Source organism: Tyto alba, unplaced genomic scaffold (genome assembly GCF_018691265.1).
Source record: "Tyto alba isolate M040663 unplaced genomic scaffold, T.alba_DEE_v4.0 Super-Scaffold_12, whole genome shotgun sequence".
Lineage (NCBI taxonomy): Eukaryota > Metazoa > Chordata > Aves > Strigiformes > Tytonidae > Tyto > Tyto alba.
In genome coordinates, this window is record NW_024881274.1 from 6,162,278 (window position 1) to 6,180,683 (window position 18,406).

Sequence of the window (18,406 nt, forward strand, 5' to 3'; positions counted from 1 at the left end):
ACATGGCGGCCGACAGCGTTCAGTCCGACCTTCCCAAGGTGGCGGGCGCCGCGGCGGCAGCCGGGCCGCGGCCCCCCCACCCACCCCTCCCAGACCGCAGGGGCGACTCTACCCGGAGCAGAGAATCAATCTCAGGCAGCGCCGCGCTCCCCTCGCCCCTCCGGATGGCTGCAGAGACAGACGGCTCCACCGCGCGGGTGCCCTTCCCAAGATGGCGGCCCAGGAGCCCAACGCAGCCCCTCGCCAACAATCGCCCTTCCCACCATGGCTGCCTGACCTCCCCAGCATGGCGCCGCGGCCCGGTCGTTCCCCCGCCTCGCCCCGCCCGCATCCGGGCCGAGGCGGCGCAGGCGCAGGAGGGGCGGCCGTCGCCATTTTGTTTGGCGGCGGCGGCTGGAGGCCGGACGGCGCCGCGGGGCCGCGTTTCCGGGTGCGGCGGGAGGAGGCGGCGGGTGAGCGGGGGGGGGCACCGGGCCGGGGGGACCACGGGGTGGGGGGGGGTGTGGGGTGCTGAAGGGGGCTGCGAGGAGCCCGGTGGCCGGCGGGTCGAAGGGGCTGGGGTCTGTGTGGGCCTTGTTTTGGGGAAGGGGGGGGGGGGGGGGGGGGGGGCGCGCTCTGGGCCCTTTCGGGGTACAGAAGGGTGGAGGGTGGGTGGGTGGGTGCTGTGGGGGGGTGGCCGTGGGTGCGCTGGGCTCTGCGGGTTGAGGGAGTTTTCCCAGGGGGACAGACGTGCTGGTGGGAAGCGGTGGTGGCGGTGGGGGGGAGCTTCTGGCGGGAGCTTCCCCCCCCCCCCCCGCTTCTCCCCGTGTCACGAGAAGGTGCCCATCGCGTTTTGCCCTTCTCCCCCCTCCAACAGAGCTCCCTGGGGCGGGGGGAGCAGGGAGGAGGGCTCCGGGTCTGTGTACGGGGGGGGGGGACATTTGGGTTGTGTTGCCCCGGGCGGGGACACACACACGACACACGCACGATGTTCCCGGGGTCAGGCCGGGTGTCCCCAAGCAGCGTCCCGGCCCAGCGCTGGCACCCCGCGGCCTACGGATCGCCAGGCACGGGGGCAGCGGATGGCCGGGCAGGGCCGTGCTGCGGCTGCCACGGTGGAGGCTGAGCTCTCCCTCCTGCGCCCGGTAAACACAGCCGCGGCTGCGTGCTCCGGGTCCACGGGCCCTCCCCTCCCACGCAGCCGTACGGCAGCGCCCGCCCTGCCCAACGCTTCCCCCGGCAGCGCCCCGGCCTTGAGGACCGAAAGCCTTGCTGCGGGTTTAACGCTCCAGACCCCTCCAAAGCCCTGGCTGTAAGCGAATAAAATTAAGTGGCTGCTTGTTTTCTGCGTGTCCTTTGGGACGGGGAGAGCGGCAGCGCTGTGGCACACGCAGCCGCGGGCTTTCCCCTCGCGAAGACTCAGCAGAATCGATGCGGCTCGCGCCCGCCCTGGCTCTCTGTTCGCAGGGTTCCCCGTGGGCCTCGATGCCCTCGGGAGGGATGTGGATGGGTTCAGGCTGAGGGGTACGTGTGCTGCACGGGGACGAGCCCAGCTGGCGGGCTGTGCCCGTGGGCTGGTGCGCCTGGACACCGAGCTGTCCCTCCTCGGGGTTCTGCTCCTGTCGAGTGGGTGTTTGTTTTGGTGTTTGCCCTGTTTTGGAGGAGCTGTGGCGAGCCCAGGCCTGGGGGAGGCAGCGGCCAGGGTGGGTTTGGGCCCCAGCAAGCCCAGCACTGCACAGCGTCTTCTGAAACAACAATTCTCCAAGCACTGCTCAGAGGTAGATTTTTGGGGGGGATTTACCTTGAGTCCCCACTGCTGTTAACCACGGCTCTGCTTCAGCTACCCCCCTGTGGTGAGTGTCGGGGGGGGCCCAGGCTGTGTGTCCCCCCCCGCAACTCTTTGGACTGGGGCAACGTTTCCAGAGCCCGTGGGGTGGGATGCAGAGGGAGGTGATGCCGGCTGCCTCCTGACTCTCAGCTGATGGGCAGATCTGGGGCCCTGAATGCCTCGTGACTGCCCTGCTCTGGGCTCCCCCACCCTGCCGTCCAGGCGTAACGTGGGCTGGGGGCCGCTGCCCACCGCGGCCGGCGGGAAGGCGGCAGCAAGGAGCCGGTGCAGCAGCGTCCTCGAGCCAGGCGGAGGCAGAGGTTTTGCATGAAAGTCATTTCCATGAACTGCAGCCTGTGCGCTGGGCTGAGCAGGAGCCCTTGGAGACGTGCCGCAATCCCAAATCGGCCTCATTTTACCTTTGGCAGACTTGGCTGCGGATGGGTGTCCGCCCGGGTTGCTCTGGCCTGGCCTGATCTCTGGCGTGGAGTGTCGCTGCCCCGCTGATGGTTGCCAGAGAGGATCTAATCTGACCTGACGCCCGTCTCCGCTGCGGAAGGAGTTGGCTTGGTTTGCAGATGAGGTGTGAATCCACCCGGCTCCGTCTTGGACTTGCTCTCCAGGGCAAAGCTACCTGGCGAGCGCGACTTCTGCTTTTCACATTACTGCCTGTCTCGGCTTATGGAGCGTGTGGTGCCCCCCAAGGTGTTTTGACATCGCTGCTTTGGCCGAGCCCCCCGTGGGGAGACATCCCCTCTTTGCACCTCGCGTGACGGCAGCCGGGCTCCCCGCCGGTGGGGGCTGCCAGGCGGCGGCACGGCAGCTCTCGCAGCCGTGCTGTGTTGCTGGAATGCAAAGGCAGAGCCTGTTTTCCCATGGCTGCTCCAGGGCCGGGAGCACAGACCCCTCTTTGTGCCGTGAGGGGTGAGGGAGGGCTTGGCTTCGTCCCGCCGTGAGCAAACGGGAACTGTCGGCCGCGGCGTGCCAAGCCGGTGCCAGCTGGAGCGTGTGTCGTGCCCGGCGCTGAGACATGAGCGTGGCGCGGAGGGGAGCGTGGCTGACCGGTGCCACCTTTACCACCGCTGCCTCCTTTCCCAGTGAGTTGGGTCTGTTTGAGTTAGTTTCTGGTGCTAAAAGTAGGGCTGCAGTTCCGCTCTGTGGCAGGCCGGCTGGTGCAGACGTGCGAGGCTGCAAAGCTTTTGGCTGCTGTGGCCTCAGGGTATTAGACCCTGACGCAAAAGTCGCCGTGTAGAGTGCCACTCTGCTGCTGTTGGATTTTCTGCTCTTGCTGAACGTGTTACCTCTGAGGTGAGGCATGCCGGCTCCCCTTCTCCATCAGCGTCAAGGTGACGGGACATGTTCCAGGTCAGGGCTGGCTTCCCGCTTTGCTTTAAAGTGCTGTTGTCGAGGCGCTCTGGTCCTCGTCTGACCTACTTACTTACATCTGGCTGCTTGGAAGGAAGGCAGATTTGCTCTGCCAAAGAAGTAGCTTTCTGCTGGGAAGCAAAGGTGGGAGGAGGGAGCGAGGGGAAAGTGCCCTCCTAATGAGGGGCTGAGCGTGTTGGGTTTCTCCTGCTGGCTTTGCCAGGGCAGCTCTGGAATGAGCGCAGCTCCAAGGGCTTGCTCCTCGCTCTGATGTTACAAGGTTGGTTCAAAAATTAAATAGTCTCTTCCAGAGCTGAGCCGGCTTTTTCATCACCAGCCTTGGGGGAGGCTGTGGTACTGGGAGCCGAAACCTGCCGCAGGGTCCCTTTACAGCACTGTGGAGCTCCGTGCCTCGGCGTAGTGCTGGGGCTCGGGTGCCTCTCTGCTTCCTTTGGCCCATCCCCATTCCCCTTCCTTCCTCTGGTGTCTCCCATGTGCAATACCGTAACCGTAGGAGTTCCTGCTGCTCAGCAGGACTGGCTGCACCAGCTGGAGCCGCGGCAGCCCCGGTTCCCTGGGCGCAGACTCTGCCTCTGGCAGCCCTGAGGTGGAGGCAGCTCCGGAGGGATGCTCGTGGGGAAAGGGGAGAAGCTGCCGGGTGGGTGCGGAGGTTTGCAGGGAGCTCCACTTTTCCCTTTCCAGCGGGAGCAGGTGAGGGGAGTTGCAAATGCAGGTTGGCAGGGCTTGCTCGCAGCGTGGCCCCTGGGCAGTCTGGGCTGTGGGGAGACGTGGGTGTCGTGCTGGGATTCGGTGCTGCTGCGCTCGAGTGTCCTTGTCGGGTCTGACCTGCTGCCGCAGCGATGCACGCCGCGCTTGCTCGCGCCCGGGGCCCGTCACTGCTTTCGCCGAAGCAGCCAGGCGCCTTCCCTGCGTGCACGGCAGTGTTTCCTCCTGGAAGCGTGGGGCTTTAAATCTTCCCCCACCTGGGTTGGAGTCTGGTTTGGGGGTGTTGGTGACTTTGCCCTGGAGCTGGGAGTGACAGGGCTGTGTCTGCAAGGACCGTCCGACCCCACCTCTGAGCGTCTCAGTCTGTCACACCCCATTACTAGATCATGTCTCAAAGCGAGCCCTCCTCTCCCTCTGCGCCCGCTGTAAATTTGCAGCATGTTCTTGGCACCTACCGACCTGAAAAGCAGCCGAGTGTGGATCCGGCTGTGCGGAGAACTCGCTCTGACGGGGCTTGGCTCAGTTTCCCCTTGGCATTGGCACAGGCGCTCCCTTCGTGCTCTTACACCTCCCGCAGCTGCGGCTGTCGCCGGGCCGTCACCACCTTCAGCCTCCTGCCCCAGCAAGGGCTCTGCTCTCCGTGAGCCGTCCTATCGATCCTGCGGGATGGATCAGCCCCGTTTGTGAGGTTTCTGTAGCTTTAGGGTCTTGCACAAACGTTAAGTGTATACGGGTATCCCAAAATAACACTTAAGTGCTGGGGATTCTATGGTAGCTTGTAAATTTTCTCCTAACGACTCTGACTGCAAAGCTGGTTAGAGGAAAGATGCATTTCTTTAGCCAATTAAATTTTTTAGAAGCAGTCAACGCGAATGGCTGCTTCCTTTCTGTGGGGCTGTTGTGGCTTCAGGGTGGTTTGGGGTGACTTTATTCTGCAGCAGGGACTGCGCCCTTCCATCAGGCACCTCCTGACAGCACCCAGCGACTTGCACTCTGCCTCGGTTACTTGCCTTGTGTATTCTGGATTGCGAACGGGCACATCCCTGCTTGGCCTTTGCCTAGGAAAACCCTGAGAATACTTGGCCAGCTTTTGTGGAACAGCAGGAGACCTCGTGCTCCAGCCCGGCTCTGCTTGTCTCCTTCAGGGCTCCTTCCCGCAGCCGGCTCGGAGCAGCTCTTGCAAAAGAGTCGGCACGGGAGGCTGGCGAGCAGGCAGAGCTCCAGCGCTGCTGGCCTGCAGGAGAGGGGTGGCAAAAGGGACCAGAGCTGGAGCTCTCTGGCCTCAGCCCTCCCCGAAAGCCCCATCAGCAGAGGGAGAGGGAGGGAGCGTCAGGGATGCCTGGCAGGAGGTGGGAGAGACCCGGGAAGGGGGATTGTCCCTCCTGGAGGCTCCGGGTCGGGGCTGGGGAGACCATCCCAGCCCTGGTGCTGCCCTGCTGAGCGAAGGGGCTGAAGGACCGCGAGCGGGCAGTCGCTGCAGGGGCACAGCGGAGTCTCAGGAGTGGTTAAGCCGAGTGTTTAAAAACAGGCGGAGGCTGGTACAGGGGTTTAAGCTGGAGCTGGTCCTGCGGTACTTTAAAGGTGCAGTTATTCTCCATTCAGGCTCCTGAGAGCAGCAGACCCTCCAGGCAGCATGTGTGTTTAGCTCATGGGGTTTCACTGGGATTTTTTTGTCACGGTTGTAACTGAACTCTCCGGGTGGGGGTTATGGGGGGACCGGGCAGACCACTGACTTTTCTCCTACAACACCAGCGCAGTCCATTTGGTGTTGTGGCACAGTGACCTCTTGCAGAGACGCTGCCTGTTGGGCCCGTGTGCTGGGGCAGGGCTGCAGCTCCCGGGGGGTAGAGGAGGAAGACCCAGAAATGTCAGACCTTCAGCGCTGGCCTGGCATGATTTCTGCCGGGAGGGTGGGTCAGCTTGTTGCCAACCGCTCCGATGTTGGGGTGAGTCTGGGAGAAAAGCTTGGCACAGGGCTTTGGTTTGAAAGTGTGGCCTTCAGCGGGGGCCAACTCCAATTAATGTGCTTTTTTTTTTTGGCAGAGATTTGCACCTGGGCATTTTGCTGTCCCTGCCTCATGACTCAGACCTGTGTCCGCAGACGCTGCGGCAGCGGACGGCGTCAACTCAGGGTGGCAGGCTGGAGCTGGAGACTGGTTGCCTGCTCCCGTGTTAAGGCCGCCGGTGCTGTGAGCTCTGTGCTGTGGAGTGTCTGGTGCTGTTTTATAGAGGACTTTGCGTGCTGTCGGTTTTGAGTGACGGTCGGAAGAGCTTGCAGGTTCATTCGGTGTTCGTTGCTCTTTGCTGGTAGCGTGTCAGCCGCAGCCTGGCAGAAACCAAAGACTGACGCTGCGCTGGGTTGGCCATGCAGAGCCTTAGATGCGGCTCGTCAGCCCCTGCCTCTAAACAAGCGCGGTGTGAGCGGGCCCTGGCACTTCTGGGAGGCTTTAAAAGGCTCTCGGGGGTGGCTGGAGCCCTTCTCTTCTCCCTGTTTGAGGCTCCCAGAATTTTCCTTGCTCGCCTTGCACCTCGAGGAGTTCCCAGCTCTGTCGGCTCCAGCGTGCAGGCTTTGATTACTCTAAATGTGCAGAGCCCTCCGCGAAGGGGACGGTGCATCGTTGGCAGTTGATAAAAAGGCGTTTCTATCTGAACACTAACACCACTGGGCTCTGGAGCCGCTTTCCATCCAGCGGCGTATTGTTCTCTGCGAGGCGTGGGCCGGGCAGCACGTTATTCCCAGCCCTGGGTCACCGTCAAAGCAGCCGGGAAGTCCCTGTGTCTCCCGCTGCTTCCTCCCGCTGGAACAATCGGAGATGTCTGTCGGAGAGAGCGGTGGTTCAGAGCGGTTCCTGCCCGGTCCCCTCGTGTGCCACCTCTCCCTCCCCGGTTTCCTTTCCCTTCTCGCCTGGCACATGGGATGGGGAGAGGCAGGGAAGTCTGCTGGCCCTCCTGGGACGGGCTTTTCCTGCTCTTCGCTTTGCTGCAGCCTAATGTCAGGACACGATTCCTCGTTACTGATTAAAGGTTTCCTCTGCCAAATGATCCGAGCTGAGCTCGGTGGAAAACTGCTAAAGGACGGCCTGACTCGGGGGTCCCGTGGTCGGGGAAGCCGAGGCTCCACCGAGGGCTGTGGAATTCAGCCCGGAGGCGTTAGAAACTTTTGTGTTCAGGGTTTTGTTAAAAATGCATTGTCAGTGACCGTGGGTTGTTAATAATTCACTGTCTGAGTCCCGCGGGGCTGGAGTGTGTCTGTCTGTCTGCACGCAGAGATGCACCAGCTCTTTGAGACGCTCCAAATCGAGATGGCAGCTCGCTCTCTTAAAGCATGCTGATATGATTTTAAAAGCCTGAATGACCTTAAATCCTGCGATGGCTGTGTTTCAGGATAAATTATTTATGTCGCACCTTCAGTGCTGCCGAAGCCCTCGCTTCTCAGGAACAGGCAGAAATGTCAGGTTTTGGAGGACAGGCCCTGAATTTGGAAGGGCTGCACTCAGGGTAAAGAGGAACTGAGGGTTTGGATGGGAAGAGGTGGAAGATAAAGGCGCCCTGCGAGGCGGAGGCGGGAGCGAGGGAGGGTGTTTGAGAGGTCCAGCCTTGGAAGTCGTCCCCAAACCGGTGCAGCCGCATTCTGCAGCCGACATCAGAGGGCTGGAAATTCCTCTTGATCTGCAGTTCAAAGCCGCTGCCTCCCTGAGGATGAAGCGCTTCATCTCGGGTCTGCAAATGCAGGCTCACAGCGGCAGCGAGCGTAGCTGTGAAATACAAATCTGCCACAGCACCCAAATCCCCCTGAAAAGCGAGGAAACGCGCTTACGGCATCTGAAGGTCACTGCTGCCTCTCCTGCTAAAAAAGCAACACCCCCCCCCCCAAGGGATGAGCAGAATCCAGGGCTGCTTGCTGGAGAAGGCACTTGCTTTCCCTTCATGGCAAATGGGGACTTTAAAAATGCCTGAAAAACGTGGTGTGTAGTCCTGTCCAGACCATATCTGGCTAATTCGACTGTTTTACAGCAGAGGGGGACTGCTGACTGTAACGTTCTTGGGTTTTAATAGTGTTTTGAACCCCTGGTTGGCAAGGGAGTGCCGATTCGGAATGCTGCAGGACTGCCCTGCAGTCGGTGCTCCGTGGGGTGAGGGGTGCTGCGGTGATGGGGGGGTCCAGCGTGGCTGCTGAGCATCAGCTCTAGAAGCAGCTTTCTGCAGGGTCACCTCTATTTCAGCAAGCTCTGTCTCCTTCCGAAGTGATAGCTTTTCACACGTTGCCTTCCTCCTGGTTTTCTCACAGCTTTCTTGGGTTTTGTTTTTTAGTTTAAAAGGAAAGCTAACGTGCAAACCTGCCCCTCCTGGCTTAATCGAAGACGAGCTTTCCTCTGTGCTTTGATCTAGCGGGTGTCTCTCTCACTGCCCTGATTCAGGTCTTTCAAACCACTTTCCCTGCAAGCGCAGTGAGCTGCCGCCGCGGCATATGGAGCTCTCAAAGGCTCAGATCTGCCTTGGTGAAAGGATCCCTGGTAACGAAGAACAAAGGAGAAGAAATGCAGAGAAGTCGGCTGTCGGAGCAGCATTGTTTCAAAGGGCATGGTTTCCGTAAGGCATACGCCAGACATTAAGGGGTGGTAAGCAGTGCTGGGAGAACTCCCCCCCCCCCCCCCTTTTTTTTTTTTTTCCTGGAGGATTTAGCTTGTGTCTCCCTGATCTTTATCAGCTGTGTCTGTCTTCGTGAACATTAAAGATCTAGGCTTTAAAATAAAGACAGACATGGATCACTCCAGCGTTCCCACCCAGAGGTCTTGGCTTTTCTCATGGTATGAAATAATCAGCAGCCGCCATGTGCCGAGTTCGGTGTCTCTTGATTTTGGTTTTTCAATGTGACCTTTGCTAATCCACAACCTGAACGGGGCCGTGTGCTGAAACGAAATGACCTGTTTCTTGGGAATTCAGCTCCAGTTTATCCTCAAGCTGCTTGAGCTTAAACTCTTCTCTCCCCTCCTCTCACTCTTCTAGGTCAGAGCCTTTATCTGAATGCGAGTTTCGGTGCAGCGCTAGTTTTAAGGGCATGTTAGATATGGGGAGATAATGACTCATGGTTTTCTTTGTAGAAATACCCTTCTCCTCCCTGGCTGTCCTTACAGGAGGGACTGTCGCTGTGGGATTGTCCCCAGCTGCTCTACCTGACACAGGACTTACGTGGGGGGAAGCAGGGCAAAGGGGGGGGACCCGAGCGGCGTGCTTCCCTTGCAGACGTGGCACTGACTTGCCTTCTAACAGCCGACAAACCCCTGTCCGTCCGTCTGCGTGCAGCGAGGCGGTGTGTCCCTGGCACGGGAGTCTCTGAAAGGAAAATCCTGTGACCCCAAGTGCTGCCGAGGTGCAGAGCTGGGTGGGAAGCGTCACCCTGTGAGTAACCAGCTGGAGCAGGAGCGTAACAGGGAGGTGATGTGGGTGTTTCTGTTCCCGTGGGTCGGGAGCGGAGGTGACGGCCTGCAGCGCTGGCACCGCTCCTGTGCTGGCTCAGGCCAGTGACACATGAGACCAAGTCAGGAGTCTCATTACCTGGCACGTTTCTCAGCAGTATCTCTGCTAATTACCTCCAGCTGCTGGTGTTCAAACAAGGCCGGGGCTCTCCTGCCAGTTGTGTCGTGACGCTGTCACGCCATCCCCGCGACGTCACGCTCTGCCGGCCCTGCTGTCCCGTTGCGGGGTGGGAAGGAGCAACGGGGGAAAAAACGCTCCTGTTGGAACATGTCCTGGCAGCGCCGGCAGGTCCCAGACAAGCACATTATGAGCTGTCTCTGATCTTGCTTTGGTGGGAAAGGTACAGGCCAAATGGGTTTGCTGGGCTTCGTTCCAGTCTGCGGAGTGTCCCAGCTCAGTGGGACTGATGCAGATATCGGTGGACGTTGGCTCTTCTCTGTAAGGCCTCGAGCTCAGCCTGGAGCAAAGTAACCCACTATGTGTCGGGGAGGGTGCGTTTCTGAGAGGCAGCAGTGAGGTGGCCAAGGACCTGCTGAGTCACAGTGGGTTCGTGGAGGTGTGGCCGGTGCCACCAGGGAACTTGAGATCTCAAGTGACTTAGAAAAGGCCAGAAGATAGAGGGAGGAACGTCTTTGCAATGAGGGTGTCTAGTTGAGGAGTTTCTCACTTGGTAGAAGAGCTGCTTTTAATTAAAAGGCAGTTTATTTATTTATTTTCTTGAACCGCAGAGAGCTGGTGGTTTGCTCGAGGGCAGGGGAGCCGCTGGCATCACAGCGATGCTGCTGGTCCATTTTTGCTGTTCTCACACCTCTGCCGTGACAGGGAGTGGGAATGTCTGACACGTGAGGATGGGGATGGACCTGGTCTTATTCTGGCCTCCATGTATTGTGGCATCAGTAAATTCTAGTTTTACCTAGTCGTAGGTGAGTCTCAGAAGGGATTTGGATTCTAATACCCAATACAAACCATTTCAAAGGTCGTGGGCACCTGGGTTTCAGTGCCTGGGTCGTAAAGAAACTTTCACTGTCTTAGTGGATGTATCTGTGACCTCTCTAGCCACATGCCCTGGAGGTCAGGGATCAGGAGTCACGAGCTTCAGGTGTGAAACTGTCCTCTTCTTACCTGGAGTTGGTATTGTGGTCCCCTTTAATGGTTAAGGAACAGGTTTTGCTAGGGGAAAGACATCTGCGGCCCAGAGAGGTGCATTTATCCCCTGCCTCTCGGTCTGCCCTGAGCACCCGAAACTCCCGGGGTGGTGAGCGAGGCCTCCAGTCATCACATTCCTATTCCCTGAGCCGGTGCTGCCGGGACAGCCCTACCTGCATGCTGCTGTCAGAGGCACGAGCTTGCCGGGGGCCCATCCTTGTGATAGCCCGGTGATTCAGGCTTCTCTTCCTGTCCCCACTTCCTCCGTGCTCAGGCTCCGGGGCTGCCGGGCTCTGCGGAGCCCCACCGACGAAGCCCTGTGAGGGCTGGGAGCCAACCTGGGTAAGCCATGCTGTGGGACAGATTCATTTTGGGCTTGTGATGAGATGGATTGAAATGTAATCGCCTTGATGTTGGGAAAGCGTGTTTTGCTGCCTGCTTGGACAGCTTCAAGGCTGGGGGGGGGGGGGGGGGGGGGGGGGGGGGGGGGGGGGGGGGCGCGCTTTGGAGATGTGGAAATAGAGCAGAGCACAGCCAGCCTTCGGAGTGCTGGGAGGTTATGGACGTGGGATCCGAGTGGTTGGAAAAAATCTGCCTTATCTGTCAGGGCTGTTTGGGGACGGGAGCGTCTCTCCTTGTGCAAGCCACAGGACAGCACCGCGCTGCTTCGCCTGCCTTCTGCTCGGTGATCCGTCTGGCGGATTTAACGGCGTTCGTGGCTGGAGGGGCCTGCTGGGGATGCGTGCCAGGGCTGGCCGCGCTGCCTGCTGATGGGCTTTGGGCTCCTGTCGCACTTCCACGTGAGCGGAGGCTGCAGATAAAGGAGCTGGATTGATGGCGCAGGATTAGCTTGGCCGGGTTTTCTCGGCTGAACGAGGTGGTCGTGTGAAAAACATGCTGGGTTTCAGCCGCAGGCTCTGCGCTGGGGTGGGGGCCCTGGCCATTTGGGGCAGGGGGGGATCGTGCTGGCTCTCGCTGCTGGGACCTGCTGCTCTGGGGTGCTGGGAGAACCAGCCGGGAGAGGGCAGCCCCAGCCTCCGCCCCGCGTGAGCCCCGGGCACAGGGTATTAGCACACGAGCCCAGGGCTGTGTTTCTCCTGGCCGGCTTGCCAGCTTTTCCCTCCAGTCCCTGACCGCTTCCTCCCTTCCCGCAGGTATGAGTGACCAGGCTTGCCCCCAGCCCTGAGCAGCCGGAGCCACCGGGAGCAGGGCCAGGATGCCGATCCCTCCTCCCCCGCCGCCGCCGCCGCCCGGCCCCCCGCCGCCTCCCACCTTCAGCCAGGTAGGGCTCTTCTCGCTGCCCGCTGACCTGGCCAGTTGTAGGCTGGGGAGGTGGCCTGTCTCCACGTGGTGCTACATGCCAGGGGCCCCTGTGTTGTCTCTGGACCTCCTCAAATCCAGCCTATGAGAGCTTCAGGCAGTCCATGGGCCGTGCCTCGGTTTCCCTTGCAGCAGAGTCTGTACGTGGAAGGGGCTGCCCGTGGATTTTCTTTGCATTCGTGTTTTCTGCTCCACGATGGCTGGTGGGGGAGAGTGGGCGACCTTGCGTGTGGCTGTGACTGAGCTGCACCTTGGGTCTAGGTGGAACGGGGTCTCTCCCTCACCTATAGAACAGCAGCCTAACCTTTGGGCAGCCCCGTTGCTCCGTCTGGAGGAGAGCTGGCTGCTGGCAGGGGTGAGGGTGCCTCTGGGCTCAGCCAAGGAAAAAGGGAAGGAAGGTGGAGTTGGGCTGTGCCTGCTCTGTGGATCGGGGTGTCCGCGAGCGCAGGCGAGGTGCTGAGCTGCTTCTTGTCTCCAGGCGAACACAGAGCTGCCGAAACTGAGCCGAGAGGAGCAGCGGGGCCGCGGGGCCCTCCTGCAGGACATCTGTAAAGGGACCAAGCTAAAGAAAGTGACACAGATCAATGACCGGAGCGCACCGATCCTAGAGAGTGAGTACCTGCCTGGCCTGGCCCCGGGAGGCGCTCGGCCCCGCGCTGGGTGCTGCTGTGCCCTTCAGGGTGGCTTCTGGGCTCTCATCCGTCTGCTTTCCGGCGGCTCCTCGTTGGAGGAGCTGATAATACCAGGCTTAACCTCTCTGCCTCTCTTCTTTCAGAGCCCAAGGGCAGCGGTGGCAGCAGCTACAGCTGTAGCTCAGCTGCAATCCAGCCGAAGGGTGGTCTCTTTCAGGGCGGCGTGCCCAAGCTCAGACCCGTGGGAGTGAAGGACAGCTCAGGTAATGACCACCCGTCTGTGGTTGGCGCGGGGGTTCCCTGGGGAGGTCCCTGAGCAGGAGGGGGTTGAGGCTCTTGCCGTGTTTACCTGGGGATTTCAGCCGGTTAGAGGCAGGGACCCCAAATCAACACCCCACGCGTGAGCGCAGGCAAGCTGCGCTCTCTCCACGCCACAGTGTCTCACGACACAAACCTTGGAGGGCCCAGGAGCCGCGTGTGTTGCTGAACGTTTCTCTCTGCTATTTTCTGTGGCAACCTGCCTTCCAGCAAGCCAGAGAGCGAATAGCAGTGGTGAGAGAGGAGCCGTGTGTGGCTGAGCGCGGTGCCAGCTCCCTGCCTGTGCCAGACAGCGTTCCCCGCGGCCTGGCCCTCCTCGGCCGAGCGGGCAGGCTGCCCCGCGCTCTGCGCAGGCTCGGGGACGGAGCACGTCGCTCTCGCTGACACCCGGCCCGTGCCCTGCCTGCCCAGTCACTCTGCTTTCCTTCCCCGCAGACAGCTCCGGTAAGCAAACCCTGCAAGTCCCCAGCTCCAGAGCAGCCGCCCCCAGGCCTCCGGTGCCGGCCAGCAACAGCCGACCTCAAGATGATGCTGAGAACAGCCGAGCCTCTCCCCCGGAGCTGCCGCGCACGCAGAGGCCATCCCTGCCGGATCTCTCCCGGCCCAACACCGCTGGCAGCACCGGCATGAAGCACAGCTCATCCGCCCCGCCGCCCCCGCCGCCGGGCCGCCGCGCCGCCGCGCCTCCCGCCCCTCCTCCGGCGCACGGCACCAAGGTCTCTTCCTACAACCGGGAGAAGCCCCTGCCGCCCACCCCGGGACAGCGACTGCCCGTGAGCAGGGACGGACCCCCAGCCCCGCCACCCATCAAGCCCCCTCCCTCCCCAGTCAGTATCCGAACGGGGTCGGGGGCTCAGGGCCAGTCTCTCGCCCCCCCGCCGCCCCCTTATCGACAACCCCCCGGTGTCCCCAACGGCCCTTCCAGCCCCATCAACGAGTCCGCCCCGGAGCTGCCGCAGAGACACAACTCCTTGCACAGGAAGACTCCGGGCCCTTTGCGGGGTCTTGCGCCGCCACCGCCCGCTTCAGCCTCCCCGTCTCTCCAGAGCAGTCGCCCCCCTCCGCCGGCCAGAGACCCCCCCAGCCGGGGAGCAGGTAAGAACCGTTCTGTCCTTCGTGCCCGGGAGCTGCCGTGGTGGGTCAGGCTGCAGCTGCCTGAACCGCGAGGTGTTTGGTGGCTGGTAGGAGATGTCGGGGGAAGGGGCCGCTCCAGGACGTGGCAGTTGCTGTAGGGGTTGAGCCAGGGGCAGCAGCTGGACTGTCACCTTCAATCCATGTCCCTGGTCCTGTCCTCTGATTATCCAGCTCCTTTCAGGCCTGATGTTGGCGGTGGGTTGTGGCTGGCCAGCTCCTGCCTGTGAGGTTGATGTGTCCTCGTGGGGTGGGAGGAGAGAACATGGTGGAGCCAGAGCTGTATACGCTGCAGCTGCTCCCTTGAGCTTCATAAATGTCACCGGGGCGGTGACAAAACTCCGTGGCAGAGCAGGGAGAAGCCTTTCCCTCAGCAGTGCAGCCGGACACCCTCACTCAGCCCCCGGGAACTGTCCTGCCCTTCTCGGGGCTGGTTTTGGCGCTGCGTGGTTCCGAGCGCGTGGCGATGAAGGCTCTGTCGCCGCTGGTGCAGGGGTTTTGGTGTGGGGCACCCGTAGAAGGGGTGGTTGGGTGAAGACGGCTTGCTGCTCCCCCCCCGTGCATGCAGAGCCAGGTGCGAGCGTGTCCCTGCTGCCGGGACCGGCGACGGCTTCGCCCCGGTGCCCCCCCCCCCCCCCCGTCCGCTCCTGGGCTCCACGTCCAGACCGCAGCTCCCGCCTGGTCCCCTGCCAAGCCGCTCTGTCCTTCTGGCCCTGCCAGAATCCCTCCTTTGAGTTACGGCTGCGGATCTGCTCTGTTAGTCTGTGTGTAATTAGCCTAATGAGGAGCGTGAACTGCCACTGTGCATCCCTGGGAGGCTGGGCAGGCGCACGAGGTGGGTCGGAGGGGCCATGGGTCCTGTCTCCGCCTCGGTAGCAGTGTGAACGTGGCTTCCTAGCCCTGGCAGGCAACATCTTGCGGAGCCGCTGCCCTCAAACCCTCGTGTGTGCAGGCTCGGAGCTGCTCCTTGCATCCCTTCTCGTGCAGAGGGTGACCTGGGTCCAGCCACGCACCGGGAGTGTGCTGGGACTGGAGCAGCCCCGCTGGGGATGGGTGGTGAGCTGTCGGGGAGCGGGCTGGCCGGTCCCCTCGGCTGCAGCTGACAGGAGGAATGCAGATGTCAGGAGCGAGCAGGAAATCTCCTCTGGGCACACGGAGGAGCATCCCTGGGCCGGCTGCGCTGGCCGCTGGCACGATTTGGCTTGGCAGCTGGCCTGGAAAGCTACCTCGGATGTCCTTGGCCCTGCTGCCGGAGGGAGGGTTTGCCCTGGGGATGCTGCGCCCTGGCAGGCTGCGGTGGGCCGCGTCGGCGCTGACCCAGCTTCTCCTTGCAGCCCCGCCACCCCCGCCGCCGATGCTGCGAAACGGGGGGCGTGATGCCCCCCCACCCCCGCCCCCCTACAGACTGCACGGCTCCGCCGAGCCCCCCAGCCGAGGGAAACCGCCGCCGCCGCCCACGAGGACGCCGGCCGGGCCGCCGCCACCACCTCCGCCGGTGCGGAACGGGCACCGGGACTCCATCGCCACCGTCAGAGCGTTCCTGGGTGAGTGGGGACCCCCACTCGCTGCTGCTCTGCTTGGGGGGGGGGGGCTGGAGCTGGGGGGGGCCCCGGCACGGAGCTGAGCCCTTTGGCTTTAGCCATTCTCATCCCGGAGCCACCCTCCCTGACCTGGCTGGTTTTTCCCCCGTCTCTGCAGATGATTTTGAATCCAAATACTCCTTTCATCCTGTCGAAGACTTCCCAGCCCCAGAAGAATATAAATACTTCCAGAGAATCTACCCCAGCAAAACAAACAGAGGTGAGGCGGGAGGTGTCCCGCACGGCCTGGCTCCCCTCTCAAGGCTGGCAGGAGGTGACAGCAGTGTTTGTCCCCCGATCCTGATCCAAATCCTCTGTGCAGCAGCCTGCTCCCTGGGGTGCTGAGCCCCAAAGGCAGCCTGCTGCGCTCGGCAGGGGGGCGGTCCTGAGGATTTGGGCTGTGCCATGTCCCGTCCCACCCATCCCCTCTTTTTGCCTGCTGAGCCTGTGCAGGGAAACGCCGCAGCGCTCGTTCCCGCCTGCGCTAAGGGCCTGTGGTGCTGGGGCAGGTCCAAAAGCACCCCAGCAGCCGGCCCCATGGCTGAAACTGTTTTTTGGTAGGGGCTGGGGGGGGGGTAAAGAGCCCCTGTGTGTCCCGGAATGGGACCAACTACGGGGCCCTGAGCGGTGGCACTCGGACCCAGCGCTGCCGGCGCAGCACAAAGTGCCCTTGCTGCGCCGCCGCTGCGCGTCAGCCCTGCGGATCCCGGAGGAGACTCCGGGGAGAATGGGATGCTCGTTTATTTTTAGAGCGATGAATCTTTAATGTGGATTTGAAAAGCCCTGAGCTTTCCATGCGTGCTGCAGCGGCTGGTTCGAGTCGCAAATCCCAGGCTCCAGATCTCTGCGGGGAGTGTGTGTGTGTGTGTGGGGGGGGGGGGTGTCCAGATGGCGCGGGGGTGTGGAGGAGGGAAGGCAGACGTGCCGGATCCAGCTCTGCGGAGCACCGGGGCGGTGATCCTCTGAACTGGTGCTGGTGGCCGGGCAGCGGCCACTCCGGTGCCCTGCCAACCGTCCCTCCACCCCGGTTCTGGTTTCAACGAGGTTTCTTGTCTTTCAGCTACACGCGGGGCTCCCCCTCTGCCCCCCATCCCCAGGTGAAAGCGGGCTGCCCAGGCGGATTGTTCCTGAGCAGAGACACGGGACCTCCTTCCCCTTCCTCAGACGGGCCCTCCCCGCCTCCTTGCCCCCCAGGATCCTGCATGAGAATCTCCCAGCGTCTTTGGTTTTCCCAGCTGCGCCAGGACGAGCGGATACCCCCACCTCGCTCTCTCCTCCAACCCACCCCCATCTATGCAGCTCCCCCGGGACGTGGGGACCTCGCTGGCAAGCCCGGATGGGTCCTCTCCTCCTCGCAGAGCCCGGGGCGGGCCGGGACCCCGCGTCCAGCCGCAGCCTGGGAGCTGGGCACGAGGATTTTGGGGCAGAGGCCGAGGTGTGCGGCTGTTGGGACCAGAATTGGCCCCAGTGCCCGAGGCTGGGACCAGAGGTGGCTCCAGTGCCCGAATCCTCGGGGCTGGCGGGGCAGAGCGAGGGCTTAGAGAGGAGCTGGGGGAGGGCGGGAGACGGACACGCTGCGTGATCACGAGGGGAACCGGGACAGGCCACCGTGGAGCCTCGTTACCCCGGCACAGCTGATTGCTTTTTTTGCACAGGAGCCAGTGGAGGAGCTGATGGGGGGGTGGGAGGGGTGAGTGGGACCATCCAGGGAACCCCCGACGGCGCTGGGGACTGGGGGGACACACACACACAGGACATGTCCCCGATGCCACCCGCCGCAGCCGCCGGCCTTTCACACCGCTGGGTCTTAATGGGGCGAGGAGGCGCCCGGCAGTGGCAGCCCGGCTTTTAATGCTAAATTACCAAACTAGAGCATTTTAACAGGAAGACACTAATTGTCCGTGGAGGAAGCCGGGGGTGCCGTTACCGTGGGGGCGGGGGGGTGTTGTTCTGTTTCTTATGTAGCCGGGGTGGGGGGGGACCTGGGGCCACAGCCCCCGTGCCGGGGGGGCTCCGGCTGACGTTTTGCCTTACACACTACCCTGTCCAACTGTTGGTACCGGGCTGGTTTCTCTGTATTTACTCGCAGTACTGGGGGGGGGGGGGCTGGACATTAACTGTAGTTACTGATCTATTTTGTACGTTGTAAAAAGCTTGTACCATAGGAGGAAGGTGGGCTCACTGCGGGTGTACTAAACCTCCCCTCTAAACCTCCCCTCTAACTCTTTTGGGGTTTGTTTTGGGTTGGTTTTTTGTTGTTTGTTTGGTTTGGTTTGTTGTTTTTTTTTTGGTGTTTTTTTTTTTTTTTTTACAAAGTTGGAACTTTTTCCCTGTGTAGCTGGAGCGAGGAAGCGCAGGGCAGGGAAGGGGGTTCTCTGCAGGATGAACCCCCCCTTCCCGAGCCCCGAAGTTTTGGTTTAAATGTTAAAAAAAAGGTTCTCCCCGAATAGTTGGCTGCCCCTCCCGGGGGAGCGAGGGGCTGTTTTAAGAGGGAACAGAATTAAAAACTGAAAAAGCTTGAAATCGCATTTAAATAAAAGTAATAAAGATACCTGACTCCAAGGGTGCTGTTTGGGAGGGGTGGGGGTGGCTGTAGGGGGCCCCAGGGACCCCTCCCCTCTGGTGGGGGGGTGGTACCCCCAGGGCGGGGGGCCAGGGCGCTCTGCCTGCGGCGAGGCTGGTACCGGGAGCGCTGGGGTGGCGGGGGCAGTGGGGGCGCAGCGGCAGACTACACCTCCCGGCATGCAACGCTCCTCCCGGCAGGTCCCGCGCGCTCCCCGCCCATTGGCTGCCGGGCGGCGTCTTTCCCGCCCTCCGGGGCCCCGGCGCTTGGCGCGGGGCTTTGCGATTGGCGGCGGCGGCGCAGCCAATGGGGCGGAGGGGGCGGGGCCGGCTCGGCCCGG

General features: G+C 61.9%; 1 protein-coding gene across 4 annotated transcripts; it reads left to right on the forward strand.

Annotated features, from left to right (window-relative positions):
- Positions 1-359: 359 nt before the first annotated feature.
- WIPF2 (WAS/WASL interacting protein family member 2) lies at positions 360-18,054 on the forward strand. Of its 4 annotated transcripts, XM_042787278.1 has the most exons (9): positions 984-1,291; positions 2,236-2,390; positions 11,677-11,804; positions 12,321-12,453; positions 12,618-12,737; positions 13,228-13,887; positions 15,258-15,467; positions 15,622-15,723; positions 16,564-18,054. In XM_042787278.1, the coding sequence occupies exons 3-9, from the start codon at positions 11,739-11,741 to the stop codon at positions 16,602-16,604; spliced, it is 1,332 nt and encodes a 443-aa protein (XP_042643212.1). In that variant the 5' UTR covers positions 984-1,291; positions 2,236-2,390; positions 11,677-11,738; the 3' UTR covers positions 16,605-18,054. The 4 variants fall into 4 exon arrangements, with proteins under 4 accessions (XP_042643211.1, XP_042643213.1, XP_042643212.1 ...); XM_042787277.1 differs by lacking the exons at positions 984-1,291; positions 2,236-2,390 and adding an exon at positions 360-452; XM_042787279.1 differs by lacking the exons at positions 984-1,291; positions 2,236-2,390 and adding an exon at positions 411-430.
- The last annotated feature ends 352 nt before the right edge of the window (positions 18,055-18,406 follow it).

What these genes read in the sequence shown, in the direction of transcription:
- WIPF2 (XM_042787277.1), top strand. Translation starts at nt 11,739, where the DNA reads ATGCCGATCCCTCCTCCCCCGCCGCCGCCGCCGCCCGGCCCCCCGCCG. An exon ending in CGCCTCCCACCTTCAGCCAG is followed by an intron (nt 11,805 to 12,320) that starts GTAGGGCTCTTC and finishes TCTTGTCTCCAG; the next exon opens with GCGAACACAGAGCTGCCGAA. An exon ending in CCCCCCCAGCCGGGGAGCAG is followed by an intron (nt 13,888 to 15,257) that starts GTAAGAACCGTT and finishes TTCTCCTTGCAG; the next exon opens with CCCCGCCACCCCCGCCGCCG.